This window comes from Astyanax mexicanus, chromosome 6 (genome assembly GCF_023375975.1).
Source record: "Astyanax mexicanus isolate ESR-SI-001 chromosome 6, AstMex3_surface, whole genome shotgun sequence".
Classification (NCBI taxonomy): Eukaryota; Metazoa; Chordata; class Actinopteri; order Characiformes; family Acestrorhamphidae; genus Astyanax; species Astyanax mexicanus.
In genome coordinates this window covers 18,708,839-18,724,482 of record NC_064413.1, presented here as the reverse complement: position 1 = coordinate 18,724,482, position 15,644 = coordinate 18,708,839, and the positions used below count along the sequence as shown (strand labels likewise).

General features: G+C 37.0%; 1 protein-coding gene across 1 annotated transcript in view; it reads right to left on the bottom strand.

The window, feature by feature from the left end:
- Window positions 1–7,045, bottom strand: part of LOC103024542 (collagen alpha-1(VI) chain) — a 61,327-nt gene extending 54,282 nt beyond the window's left edge. Inside the window, exons 1-3 of the mRNA XM_022674162.2 lie at window positions 6,883–7,045; window positions 6,653–6,778; window positions 2,383–2,512 (exon numbers count right to left, since the gene is read on the bottom strand). Coding sequence (XP_022529883.2) covers window positions 2,383–2,512; window positions 6,653–6,743 — 221 coding nt within the window. The 5' untranslated portion in view covers window positions 6,744–6,778; window positions 6,883–7,045. The remainder of the gene's footprint in view (window positions 1–2,382; window positions 2,513–6,652; window positions 6,779–6,882) is intronic.
- Between the last annotated feature and the right edge of the window lie 8,599 nt (window positions 7,046–15,644).

Genomic DNA, 15,644 nt, shown 5'->3' with positions numbered 1-15,644 from the left:
ATTTAATTTCAGATAACTTTAAGTAACTTCAACTCAGTTTCAAGACTTACATAAAGTAAATAAGTGAACTGAACTTCAGTCAATCTTTTCTTTTAGTAAAGTTTACTTGTCACGTCCTGGCCTTGTCTCATGTCTCTGTGTGTTTTCCCCATGTGACCTGTGCTCCTCTGTGTCTCCTGTCTCAGTAGTTTTCCACCATATGTCTCATTTGTAGCTCCGCCCCTTCCCCAGGTGTTTCCACTTCTAGTGTATTTCCTGTTTGTTTAAATAGATCCCCTGTGCCACTTGTCCCTCGTCGGTCTTTGCACTACCGTTTCTATAGCCCTAGTTCCGTGTTTATTCCTAGTTTGTTTCCCTTGCTCCTTATTCCGTGTTTTTCTCTGGTTATCTCTAGTTCCCTGTTTATATCCCTGCCTTGTTCAGTTTTGTATTTATTCAGTCCCTCGTTTTTTTTTCTTTGTTTATTTACTCCCGGTTTGTTTGTTAGTTATTATCTATCCAGTTTAGTTCCTTGTTGTTTTACTAGTTTGTTTTTGTTAGCCTCCCTGTTTGTTTATCATTAGTACTTCTTGTTTGTTTAGGTTTATGTTCTCTAGTTTCACTGGTTTGTTTTGGTTTTTGGTTATTCGTTTATCTTTGTTACGTGTTTACTTGTTCCTTGTTTCTTTGTTTACTTGTTATTTATTTATTTATTAAATTATTATTTATTTTGCCCTACCTGCACTTGCGTCCGTCTCCTCGTCTCCCTGCCTGGGTCATCTGTGACATTACTTAATTTATTTTTGCTAAATCAGTCCTTCTTTTAATAATCTTTACTTAATTTCTGCTTACAATATTACCTAATGACAATTACTTAATTCATACCATATTACTCAAAAAAATTATGATACATAACATATTATAATTCCTGAAATTTAATATTTTTAGTTAAAACACCCATATTTCAACACATGGATGGCATGTAATAATTGTTTTTACTAAATGTATGTAGAAATTAAGTAAAGTTTACTAAAAAAAAAGAATTGACTGAAGTTTAGTTCCTTATTTACTCTATCCGAAAACCGAGTTGAAGTTACTTAAATTTATCTAAAATTAAATTCACTTAAAAAAACCTTTTTAAAGTAAAAAAGGCAAAGAAAAAAAGGTACTTCTTAAGGCGAAGATTTCCTCTCTTCCTCTTGGAACAAAGTAGCACTCCGAAGCAAGGAGTAGGGGTATAAAAGAGAAATAGGAATTTCTCTAATTTCTCTAATTTCTCTCTACTACTTACTTCTGTGATTCACTGAATTTTTGTTAGCATAGCATATCAGAGTGAGCCTTATTGTTAGGTAGGTAGCTAGGGTCGAAAAATGTTAGTCCCACAGTCAAGCTATTGCTGCTTTCTCAAGCAGTGGCTAAAGTAAGTTGCAATTCTAAGTAATTCTACAGTATGTAAGACAGACCGACATTATAATCTTTCTGTCAGTTCATAAAAGATTCAAAATGTACTCGAACAGGGCCCAAACACACAAACCAGGAAACAAACCAGTGACTTCTATTGTTAGTACTATAGGCCACTGCTAACCCCCACTAACTAATACTACTACTTCTACCAACTTCTACCACACAAAGGGCCCTATGGTACAGCCTACGCAAGGTGTGTTGTGATGCTCATTGCTATCTTACACCCCATCAACAGTCTATTTTCATGCCCTGCGCCCGGCTTTGGAGTTTAGGAATATATCTACGCTCATGGGTGTGGTGGTCTGGAAATTAGGACGGTTGAGGTAAACGTCTGCCATGTTTCTATCTTGGTGGCGGGAAATACAGGTACGGACTGATTTGAACCCTGACAGCAGTCACCAGTCACCTGTCCATACCTATATCTTCTTAGCTTCGCAGGTGCGCCATGCGTGTGGCGCAGTCACACACACTCAGACACACACACACACACCTGGCATGTTTCCAGGTTGTTGAAGGTAAAATATGCAGCTACACTATATAAATCTGCAACAGTCAAAATATAATGAATAAAATCATAAAATTGGCTCTTTCCTGAACTTCATTTTAAAATCAATAAAATCTTGAATATAAATCAACCAGTTCATGGCCTCCAAACCTTTTTGTTTCATTATGGTTGTCAAATTTTTACATCTACACTGTAAATTCACCAGTGCGAAATTAACACTAAGAGTGTTAATCTTAGTTAATCTTACATTGTCCAGAGCCTGTTGTTTTTTTTTTGGTCTAAATGCTTGATGCCTTACCATTATCATCATCATCATCAAACAACAACTCACTACAACACCAAGGACAACACTGTGCGATGTGAGCACAGCACAAAAAAAGGGAACAAGCCAAGAAAAGACTGGATTGAAAGTATATTTGTCATGAGTATTTTACCTGCTGTTCAGCTGATCCGCAAAGTCCAGGGTAAATTTCTTGATCCTGTCCACCAGAGAGCCATAGGGTTTGTACCGTAAAGCCACACTCTCAGAAGTGTCCAACACAATGTACACATCCACAGGGCAGTCTGAGGAAAAACAGAAGCCCAACAGGGATAAGAGTTAAGCTCATGGGTTACAGAAAAGCTCAAGGTTCAGACGTTTGCTTTATATCAGGAGTTTTCAAACCAGTCCTCAGGGTCCCCAGATGTCCTTGCCTCACTGTAGCTCCAAACACACACAAAACAAACTATAATGGATGCTAAACTTCTTCTGGTCATTTATAGAGGAAGCGTTGCTCAATTTACACTTGAACCTTATTACAAGTCGAATCAAGATCTAATAGACACTGTCTAGTAAACTAGTGAAGTCTTCAATTCAGGTTCCCAAGAATGTGTTAGTACTAATTTAAAGGTAGGAAGTGTTTAATGCTTTTTGTATGTAGTCAAGGTAGCAGTAGTATAGCTGTATTTGTAGTAGTATATACAATCCAAAAAGAAAATTACCAGCACGCCAGTATCATCAGCTACAGAATCTAAATCAGTGAATTTCCAAGTAATAGCCCAGAAATTAAAATTCCAAGCCTTTAAACAGCTCTTTAACTGTTTAAATTATTCCAGAATTTTGATGTATTTCCTCTTAACAGGCCTGGTTTTTCTGGCTAAACCAGTAAAGTTCCCTCCCCTTTAAAGAGTCCGGAGTAAAACTCTGGCCTGCTAAACACACACCCTTCACCCACCCCCCTCCAGCACAAGGTCACCTCTCGTCCGGCGAGGCAAAGTGATGACATGTGAAAAGTGTGAAAGAGAGGGAGGGGCAACACACCATTACTTATTATTACCAGTGCAATACTTTTGGCATTCCACTCTCCACAGTAAATAAGCTCTGTATCATTCTGGTAAATCTGATCTCCTGTTTAACAGGAGCCTCCAGACAGCAATCTCCATCTAATAAAAGACAAAAGTTTCTTTAAATGAAAACCTCTGAAATATAATCAAGAGGAAGATGGAGGATTACAAGCCATCAAACCAAGCTGAACTGCTTGTATTTTTGCACCAGGAGTGGCATAAAGTTATACAAAAGCAGTGTGTAAGACTAGTGGAGGAGAACATGCCAAGATGCATGAAAACTGTGATTTAATCCAGGGTTATTTCACCAAATTTTGATTTCTGAACTCTTTAAACTTGTGAATATGATCTTGTTTTCTTTGCATTATTTGAGGCCTGAAAGCTTTGCATCTATTTTGTTATTTTAGCCATGTCTCATTTTTATTTTACTCAAACATATACCTATAAATAGCAAAATCAGAAAAACTGATTCAATAATTGAAGTGGTCTCTTAATTTTTTAAAGAGCTGTATATAATCCTCCAGAGGTTGCTGTGATGCAGCAGCTTCAAAAACTAAAGGTTTCATGTTTAAAAAGAATTCATGTTTTTCTACTAGCTAACAGTGGCCAGTGTGCTCATGGCAAGGTCAAGTGAATTGGAGTTTAAGTGAGGCCTAATGCCAGTGGGTGTGAGATGGATGGATGGATGGATGGATGGATGGATGGACGGATGGATGGATGAGACAGATGAATGTGTGTGGACAATTATCCATTCCTCGAATCACAGTGTAATGTGTGTACCAGGAATATATCAAAAAAGGCACAGTGGACAGCAAAATGGATGGAAATGATTTTTGAAACATTTGGCCCATGAGGTTGTTTGAATTATAATAAACGATAATCAAAAAATAAAATAAAATATAATGAAATGCTTCTCTGGTGAACCTTTGTTTACATCCCTCCCCTGTCTCTCTGTCGCGCTTGATGTGACTTTAGTTTCTGCCCGTTTTCGTTTTGTTTTTCCACTTGCTCTCCTAATAAGGGCATTTTTTTTTTCTGGTCGTGTCTCAATTCACTAGCTGGGGAAGCAGTACAGTATTAGACCGCGCCCCTGACGACACGGGTTCGATCCTGTATGAGGAGGAGTGTGTTTATTCATTTATTTTTCCCATTCTTCTTGGGTTTACCTGCTTTGAGTCAACTGTTCTGCAATCAGGTTCAACAACCCTCTGGGCCGGAGAGCTACTAGTCTGTAGCACTCCATCCCATTACACTTCATTTTCCAAAGCAGATTTATTTGTTTTTTTTGTGGCCAAACTTAATTGCAGACCCCTGCCATAGTGCCCATTCCATGACAGAGGATACCACATTTCTCATCCATACCATAGTTATTTGAATATTATTATTACAGCATGTACTGTGCTATACTTCTTTACTGACTAATGAAAGTTTCTACTCGCTGGTTAACCTGCATGTGCTACATTTCTCCAATAAATTATGAACTAATATATTAAATAATAGCACACTATACTTAATATATTTCCCTAGGAAACAAAACTGGTGCTTCCTTTCCACATTTCAAAGAGCCTATAGCCCCACACTACCAAACCATGTCTGAGAACTACATTGCCACACAGCAACCCCAGTCTCCCACTCCAGGAGCCAGTCTCCCACTCCTAAGCCAAAATATAAGACAGTCCACCAGGAGAACATATCAGTAACATTCCTACTGAACAGTCCTCACTTTTGGCCTAGGTTTCCTAGCTTACTGTCTAATCCTGCTTTTGTGAAATACCCCAGTTCCCCTGACATGTTTCCTTACAGTGTAAACATGTCAAAAGGCAAAATCCCACTCTTGCCCTCTTAGTAATGGACAGAACATATCCACGTAGGATTTTATTTTTATTTTCCCCCCAGTTTTTAGCCATAACCAGTTCTCTGTATTAAAGATTCTAGCCTTGACAGCAGAAACCCTTAGAAGAGATACTATTTTATTGCTATAAAAAGTGAGAAAGAAATAAGAAAGTGTTATTTTAATACCTAACCAGTAGTTAGTCCCAGCTGTAATCCCTGATTCAACCTTACAAAATGAGCTACACAACTAAGCAAGGAAAAAAATAATTTTAAGAATTGAAGGTCGGGGGCTCTGAGTGGTCCAGCAGTCTAAGGGCTGCCACTATGATCGGAAGATCGCTGGTTCGAATTCCATTTATGTAGCTTGCCATCAGCTGCCAGACTCCTTAGAGAGCACAACTGGCCTTGTTCCTTCTAAAAGGTTAGATGGTGCTTTTTCCCCCTTATCAAGGGTGAGTCCTAATGAGTGGGTTGGATAATTGGCCTTGTGATTTGTGGAGAAGTCTATTAGAACTATTTTAACATAGTAAAAAAGTAAAAACTATCTTCAAGTACAGTCTCAAAGACCATCAAAAACGTTATGATGAAACTGGCACTCATCAGGGCCACCCCAGGAAAGGATGACCAAGACACACATATGGTAATAGAATGCTATAACATGCCTGCATGTTCTTGTTCTTTTTCAGTTCCTCTGCCGAATAATATACTTAGTTAATATACTGTATACTGTACTGTAACTGTAACTAGAATGGCAGAAATGTTGTTGTGCTAAAATGCAGTTTCTAAATTCTGCATTTATATATGTATATAAATATATATAAATTATATATGTATATTAAGTACAACTGGATAGCTCAAGTAAAGGTAGTCCATGTGGGTACAGCAGCCAAAAAAATAGCTGTACATTTAGTGTAATGTACTAAGAATGTTAGGTATATATTACTATACTTATTACTATAACTATATTACTATAGCTAGCCAAACACTGTGAAGAATCTTACTGTAAATTAACAGTAAAATACAAGATTTCACACTGAATGTCTAAAATATAACCACCCGTTTTATCTCATTACATACTGATTTCTAAACTATTTAAACTTTATGAATATGAACTTGTTTTCTTTGCTTTATTTGAGTTCTGAAAGCTCTGCATTTGTTTTTGTTATTTCAGCCATTTCTCATTTTCTGCAAATAAATCCTCTAAATGACAATATTTTTACTTCTTTTGTTTGGGAGAAATGTTTTTTTGTAGTTTGTAGAATAAAACAACAATGTTCATTTTACTCAAACATGTACCAATAAATAGCAAAATTAGAGAAACTGATTCAGAAACTGAAGTGGTCTCTTAAGCAGTATGTATTTTTTTTTCTTTTTTAAGTATTTCTAGTGATCTATTCATAATAAAAGGTTAAAACTATGCAAAGAAACCGTCATATTCAAACAATGTCACAATGCAAAAGAAACAGAAAAAAGGGGGATATAAAGTTTTAGCTTGACAGTATCAACATGTTAACGTTTGCAGGCCTTCTGCATGTGCAAAATTCCTACCACGGTAAGGTTTTCCAGCCTCCCTGTCGCACTGCTGGAACTGTGCACTGCAGACTGAGGAAAGCAGAAGGACAGCGCTGATCAGCCTCATTCTCAAGATCAGACGACACACTGGTTAAACTAAACCTGAGAACACAACACATTAAACACATTTAACACATTTATCAAATTACAGCAGTTTGCAGCATTAGCTTATTAGCCTATACCTTAGCATATAGAAGTGATTTCACCTTATTTACACTTGGAGAAAGAAAATAATGTCCTCATTGTGATTTTCCGTGCGTGCAGGTGTGTTGTACCAGTCTCACCTGCAGGCTTTCAGCCCCATTTTCCCCACCCGCATTCTGACAGACCACACCTTCTCAGACTGGGGGATCATACTAAACAGGCAGTGGCTACAAGCCATTCTTGGTGCACGGTAAGGTGAGGAATTACCTGCCAGTTCCAGCGAATGAGGTGTGTTAGATGAGAGAGTACAGCATATCCCAGGGCAGGAGGCGTGGCTAGTCAGGAATGGGCAGGAAGATATGATCAGTGGTGAAAGGAAACCTCGGTACTGGAGAATGATGGCCTCAGGCTATCTTTCTGCAATCAAACATTAGTTACGGGATATGCAAACTTGTGTAGATGCAATTACAGGGGCAAGTTTTGGCCTACAGTTTGTGCTATTGTGCATCGACTGCTCCAGGCTAATTACTGGAAGTAGTGCCGTGATATTTCCACAGCTGTCATCCTGCTTTTAAAAGTGTTTCAACATGCAATGCTGTATTTGATGGGTGATTTAAGGTTTAACATAAAAAAAACTGATAATCACACATGCCTTTTTTTAAATGTCAGTGAAAAAGTGCTTGGCAAAGCATGAAAACAGCATCAGCAGTTGTGTAGAATAAGACCTCTAGATATTGGTTGGACTGGTGTACTAGTCCAATGACAAACATTTAGCCTGACCCGACCCCCCCTAATATTTAACTATAACATTTTTTAAGTAAGTAAAGTTAAAACTGAGCATTTTAAAAACATTTCTGGCTGTTTGAATGAGCAAAATGTGTTTAAAATGATGTTAATTAACATTGCAACACTGAAGAAGCATAGACCTTTTATTTAAGGAAAGTTATTAGTTTGCCTGATGCGGTCCTTCAAGTGGACGATCGTTCCGGTTGAGAGTATGCTGTGCGTGATTGGCTGCCACTTCTCACCGGTGTGTGTTGAGTGTGTAAAATGTAATAGTAAGCATCTTTGAGTGGCAGAAATATATATATAACACTATATAAGTGTAATTGTAAGTAAGTATCTATTCCTCTCTGGCACATTCTATCTTTGTCTCTCTCTCTCTCTCTCTCTCTCTCTCTTTTTCTCTTATTCTCTCTTTCTCTCTCTTTATCTCTCTTTTTCTCTCTCTTTCTCTCTCTTTCTCTTTTTCTCTCTTTCTCTCTCTCTCTATCTCTCGATCTATCTGCTCCCAGCATCTTTTTATCCAACCTTGAATCATCTTGCACCGACTAATAAGCAGAGGTGAAAAAAGTACTGAAAAATTGTAATTAATAAAAGTACCTTTACTTTGCTAAAATTCTACTCAAGTAAAAGTAAAAGTACCCATCTAAAAATCTACTTGAGTAAAAGTAAAAAGTACTCAATTTAAAATTTACTTTGAGTAAAATATACATAATTACTTTTAATTATTTGATGTAAAATAAGTACAGCAAATCATAAATTAAATTGTGTTTAATGAACTATTATTTCACATAATAATTTGGACCTTTCAGGCAGTATTTGTTCAGACACTCCATAAAACATTTTTAAGAACAAGTGTTTTAGGTTTCTATGATCCATTATATTTTTTACTGTTCAAAAGTTATAGTCATATAGGTGACTAAAAATGTATTTTTACAGTTTTACAGTTCATTATTATTTTTTAACTTGCAATTTTTTATTTAATAGGTAAAATGACCTATTTTAAAAACTACTTTAAAAATGACAAATTACTCATAAAATCTACTCAATTACAGTAACTTGAGTAAATGTAATTCATTACTTTCCACCCCTGCTAATAAGATACCTCAACATAAATTATTGAATTAAAGTGTGTGAGCATAAATAAACTATTGCACAAATACAAAAAAACTTTTTAAAGAATTTTCTCTAAAATATATTTTAATCACATAGAAATTAATCAGGGCTATATGATGTTTTGTGTTAAATGTGGTGGATTAAAAGAAAAATTACAAAATGTGAAGGGAAACTGGGAAAACTGCAGCCTCAGATTTAATGGTGGCGACGCCCATGCATTGGCCTCCCCTTGTTTGTTGTAGTTTTTGTGGCTTTCTGTCAGAACTGTCTCCAGGGATCCTACGCTTCATCTGTATCGTGTCATGAAGGCTACGGGCGAAAGTAAATGAAATCATGAGTGTTTGATTTGCTTTTGACAGGTAGAATAGGTTTGTTTTTATTATTTTCGTGAGGAAAAAACTCCAGAGATTGGGAGTCAATGAGGACATGGTAGCCTCAGGTAAATAAAAGATTAGTTGAGTTTTCAAAGGGGTAACAAAAATGTACACCTAGAGCATTCTGATCATGGATCTAAATCTAAACTCACTATGTTTTAAAACTCACTATGCTTTAAAGTGTATGATGTGTTTGAATTTCAGAAATTATATAATAGTACATAATTTGGAATTTGGAAAGATGTAAAAATGGCAAAGTTACTTAGGGATAAGGTTGTGACAACATTGTGAAAATAACACAAAAAGTGCAACCTTTGGACAAAGTTATAACAGGATTCGAAGGACTATTAATACTTTATTATTTATTTATTTACTACAAACACTGTAGTTCAGCAAAAACATATATTTATACTTTTTTTGGTTTCATGTCCATACATTTGGGAGGTTCAGGGCCAGAGGGACGGAAGGGTGATGCAAGGAAGGGTGCAAGAGGAGGGAGAAAAAAAGGAAACAAATAAAAAACTATTTTGCAACAAATAAAAAAACTAATTGCACATTGCAGCAGTAAGAGCAGAGTGTGAAGGTTTAATAAGCAGGGTAAGAGCACAGTTTTGCTCAAAATATTGCAATGCACACAACATTATGGGTGACATACCAGAGTTCAAAAGAGAACAAATTGTTGGTGCACGTCTTGCTAGCGCATCTGTGACCAAGACAGCAAGTCTTTGTGGTGTATCAAGAGCCACAGTATCCAGGGTAATGTCAGCATACCACCAAGAAGGACGAACCACATCCAACAGGATTAACTGTGGACGCTGTAAGAGGAAGCTGTCTGAAAGGGATGTTTGGGTGCTAACCCGGAGTATCCAAAAAACATAAAATCACGGCTGATCAAATCACGACAGAACTCAATGTGCACCTCAACTCTCCTGTTTCCACCAGAACTGTCCGTATATATATATATATATATAACAGGAAACAGATTCATGAATATGTGCAATTTTACCTAAAATTATAGCATAATTTAAAAAAGTACAAGGATTATTGTAACAACTTCAGTTACTGGCTGGCTTTTTTTTTTTTTCATAAAGTTTTCAACAACATTGTTCAAAGGTTGCATTATTCTTCCATTTACATCATGTTTTTGTATGGTTAGTTAGGCTTAACAACATAGGGGTCTGCTGATTGACTGCATAATATTGTTGCCTTTGTGCCGCAAGATTCAGAGTTGTCAGTCTGCCTGCTCTAAACTTTTTTACTCACTAAAGACTCCAACTCCCAGCATGCACTCACACCGGACCTTCCAAACTCTTCTGATCACGCGGCGCTACTGCGTTCACCCTCTCCCAGTTTCTGATTGCTCACACCTGTTACTAGTACTCTTGTTACTATATATACCCCTCAATTTTTTTTGCTCCCCGGTATTGAATCTAGATTTTTAGCTCTTTCTTTGATTGTTTTTCCTTTTTTACCAACCTGTTTTTGTCTTTTTTAACCATTCTCCTGCCTTGTCCTAATTATTATTTGTTTACCGTTATCGAACCTTTTTTTTTTTAGGCTACTCTTTTTGCCTAGCTCTATACCTGTTTGTATTTACCGTGTATAACCCTTTTGCCTGCCCTCTCTGGTATGTTGTTTATTATCGTTGCCATTTTGATACTGACCCTGCCTGTCTCTGACTACCCCTGTAAGCTTAACCCATTGTTAAAAAATATTTGATTGGTATCTGTGTGTGTCTGTTCTTGGTTTGGCCCATGTGACAAGAGTCTTTATAATTCCATTACTATAATTTGTGCTGCTTTGGACACAAAATAATTAGCAAAAACAATAAAAAACAAAACGTTTTTGTATGCTCCATTTCAAGTTAGCATGCCTAATTGTTAATTCTTAGAAATCACAGCTTGAATACGAGACCAGACATATCTGATAACAGCAGATGCCGCATCATTACTTCAAGACCCTGCGCACTTCTTGGTCATGCATATTTGCACATAAACATGGACATTAACACAGGGTTCAAAAACATAATGTGTATTCAAATACAAACTTAAAATTTACATACCGGTACATACCCTCAGGTCTAGAATTCATTGTTGCTGAAAGTTTGTCTTTTAACTTGCCATCACCAGCAATTTCTATTCATTTCGTTTCTGTGATTATTTAATAGACTATGCACTACGCTGGTGCATGGTGCTCATTTAAAAAGCCCTTACTGGTAATCTGCTAACCAACACACAGTACTACAATACAATGGAAAAGTCCAAGAGGCTCTGGGCAAATCTGATAGGAACAATCACAGACTAACACAGGTCAGGAATGCCTCTTGGAACCATTTCTAAACAACTGCTGAGCCAAAGATCATCAGATAAAATAGCTGTAGCTTTAAGTACAGAAGAAGATTCTTAGCCTCTTGGTTTGCTTTGGTCTGAAACTGTCCCTCTCAACAGTACTGTGATCAGTCAACAGAAAAAACTGTACATACAGTATACAGCATATTTGACACCAAGTAGAAAACTGCATGGCTTGATTGTGTGGAAATTATTTGATGACTATCTACTGAGTACAGTCTATGACATCATGATTACTAAAATACAAGCAAGAGTTCATCTGCCTTTGACTACTAATTAAAAAAAATATTAGCAGACCACCAAAGTTGCAAAAATTTATTTCAGGGAGGCACCCCCAGCCCTGGACTTGGAACCCAACACACACTCAATCTTTCCTCTGTCCTAAAAAAAAACACACAAAAAAAATGAATATATAACCTTTAGATTGAACTGTAGAGTGTGCACGACTTTTATTGTTTTTTACTTTTACCAGACATGGATATACTTTGGAGTAGTCAGAGGTGAAATCAGTGAAATCATGGGAGCCATGATGCTCTTGAATGCATCCCACCCAGGAGGTGAAAAAAACACTGCGTGTTCTCCCTAAAAGAGAGAGGGTTCTGATTGGCCTGTTCTGTGAGTCTGTGAGTCAGCCAATCAGAACCCTCTCTCTTTTGCATGCGCTTCATGAATATGTACACAAGAGGAAAAAAGTGTGTGTCGCCTGTGTGTGCGTGCTAGATTCCGGGAGATTTTATCTGACTTCTGAAGCTGTTATTGATATGCAGTAGACTCCCTTGTCTTCCAGGAGACTTGGAACATCTGTATTAAATACAGTTTGAAATGTATTATTTAAATATTCATTATACTGTCTTTTAAGTTTGTGTTACAAAGAAATACTAATATTTTAACATTATATTAAAGTTCTGATCTGGGACAGAGCTATTCTATGCAACTATAGCTAATTATGGACATTATGATTTAAAGGCAACATATAAGATACAAAAATAGACAAGTTGATGAAAATTATTTTTCATTAATTAATTGCTTTTTTAAAACATTCTGGGAGTAACAGAAACTGTTGAGGTGGCATTTTTTAAAGTTAAAGGAGGGGTGAATGTTTGGCCCTGAGAAGTCCAGGTTTGGCAGACAGCTCAGGCAAGGATTCCAGTGCCAGTTAAGTGATACCTACAAATGATTCATAAAAAAGATTTGGTCGGCGCCGAGTGGTCCAGCTGTCTAAAGCGCTATCACTATGAGCAGGAGGTCACAGGTTCATACCCCTGCTCATGCTTTTGGGAGATCGATTTAAATGAAGCAAATGATTCACTGCTCCCTCCGGGAAGGTAGATGGCGCTCTCTGCCCACATCACTAAAGGGTGATGTCCGCAGCACAGGGCATCTGTGAGCTGATGTATCAGAACCAAGGCTGATGCTACTCGGCAATGCTGCATCAACAGCAGTTTGAAAAGAAGTGGTGGCTGACTTTGGAGGAGGCATGTGCTAATTTTCACCCTCCTGGTGTGTTGGGGCATTACTAATGAGTGGGTTGGATAATTGGTTGAGCAAAATTGGGGAAAAAATGAGGAAAAAATTTAAAATGATAAAAAAGAAAGATTTGATCTTCTGAGACATTCAAATCATCATCTAATGATATCTGGTTGGCAATCAGGCATGTTACCTGTGTGTCTTTAAGTTCAAAATGATCTCAAACCGCAGAATTAGATCTTTTTTGTGAGGTCCTTCCATTTCAAATGTTAATTGTTCAACCAACCACCACTACCAGTTGCGGCTCATATTTCTATAGGGTTCCCCAATTGTGGTACAAACTACCTACTGCTACCAGATCCTGCTCCTGAACACTGAGCTCTTTAAAGAGCACTTACTCTCCTAACAACTCTAATAAACTAACTTCTTATAACCACATATCCTTCACAACATCTTTCCCTTTCTTTCCTCCTTTATCACACTATTTCCCTTGGTCCTCCTTTAAGCCCTGTTTAAAAATGTTTTTTACCTTCAATTTCTATGTCCTCTATTGCTAAATATACATCATTATTTGTAAGTTGGTTTGGATAAAAGCTTCTGCCAAATCTAATGTAATGTAATGTAAACAAATTATGAGAAATAAAAAAATATAGAAATGCAACATGAGTGTGATTTTTTTGTAAAAATGCATAGACATATTATACCTATTGTCACCTGCAAACAATGTGATATCCTTTTGCAATGCAAATTTTTAGAGTTTAATATTATTAGTTTAATGTTATTATTTTGTAGTAAAATATGTTAACTCAGGAATCCTTGGTTAAATAAATCTGTAATTATATCCACAGATAAAAGATAACACTTTAAGGCTCATTAAGTTTTTCTTTAATGGAAAAGTTTTTTTTTTTTTTTTTTGATGAATGATTAAAACCAAAAGCTCTGTCTGTATTTGAGTCCTCCCTTGGGTTGCAATCTCGGTTGATGTTTCTCTTGGTATGAAGTCAATGACGCTTGCATAGAAATATGTAAAAGTTCATAGATAGGCTGCAAATTCTCATGTGATGAGAGATTTGTCTGTTGTGGGAAACGTGTTGGAAGCAGTATTCCAAACTATACAGCCCTGTAATCCATGATCATAGCAGTAAATAAGTTACTTCTCACTTTTCATAAGATGTATGCCATTTGTGTTCATGTACAGATATAGTAATATTAACATAGAAAATAATTAATTTCTTTAAAAGTATATGATGCTTCAGTTTACCTATAGTGAATCCATACTGTTTCTGGAACTGTGGAACTGTGCAGTACTGTGGAAGAAACCTGCCAGCATATATCAAGCTGGAACACGTCAGGTTTACAATGAGACAAAACGCTGAGAGGTAGAGTGGGGAGGTGTGAGTGGGATATGTTGGAATAATTCAGGGGTGGGCCTTTTTGGCTTGTGTGCTGATCTGTGGGGCACAATGTCAGTTTCAAAATGAAATATGGAAAAGAGAGAGACTTTCGGAGAGAACTGAAGATTGGTTGCCTCAGGTTGTTTTTAATATTATGCACACTGAAGTCACTCCAGGGCTGCCAACTAGGGTGGGTGGGTGTGTGTGTGTGTGTGTTCGGGGGGTGCATTAGGGTCTATCTATCATGCAGCAGTGCATTTGAGTAGGTGGGGGTGGGGGGATCCTCTAAAATCCTCCAGAAGGCTGCTGTATGGTACTTCCTACATATGCTGGATTCAAATCCATTAAGAGGCTGTTCTGGAGAGGAATAGGAGGTCATTAAAATGCAAGAATGACAGCTATACTACAGTCTGGATGGTTAAAATTGAGTTAAACAGCTGGGAGTTGATTTTTCACTCTCAACATGTAATTTTAACTGTAATTTAAATGATGTTCAGTGTTGAAGTTATTTGACATTTAAGTTGAGTTGAATATTTCAGTGTTAACCCAAGATCACAAACTCAAGTGATAAAGTTTTCTGGCAACATTAAAAATGGTAAATGCTTTATTTATATTGTATATTAAAAAAAGGAAATTAAATTGTTTACATTCATTTTGTATATTTTCTGCATTATTTCAGCCTTTTTTAATTTGGGGCTGAACTTTTCACCTCTCTGGAGCAGTAGTTCAGGGACTACATTGGCATTTTATGAGGAAAACTTGTGGCTGGAAGTTCCCAAGAACTGCATTGGCAAACATCACTGAAAGTGATATAATCATGAGCTTCCAGGTTCCTGGGGTTTTGAAGCACACTCTGGATGGCTAATCTGAACCGTACAGACTGATACAGCTACAGCCTGTGTGCTCACGGATCCCTTGAGGATGTTGCTTAGCCATGACTCCGTGAGGGAGTTGACACAAAGCAGGCCTGACTTGGGAGAAAGCGTCAGATTCAGGGTTAGTCCACATGATTTATCATTCAACACTTGGGGTTAAGGACAGCAGGAGGGAGGGATCATGTTTTTCATATTCACCAGATTGTGTGCACGATTGGGAACACTGCCCACTTGAAAAAAAATATATATTGCTATGCCAAAAGTCATGGTATAGCAGTATGTTGATTGAATATTACTTTTTTCGAAGTTATGTGGGCATTTAGCCCTTAAACGTCTGCGCATCCTTTTTGGTACAGCACATTTTAGTCACTTTATCCTATTAAACATTTTAGACCTGGCCTATATTCCAGTGATGGAAAAATATAAGAATGCACACAAAAGAAGACTCTAAAACTTTAACAAAATGT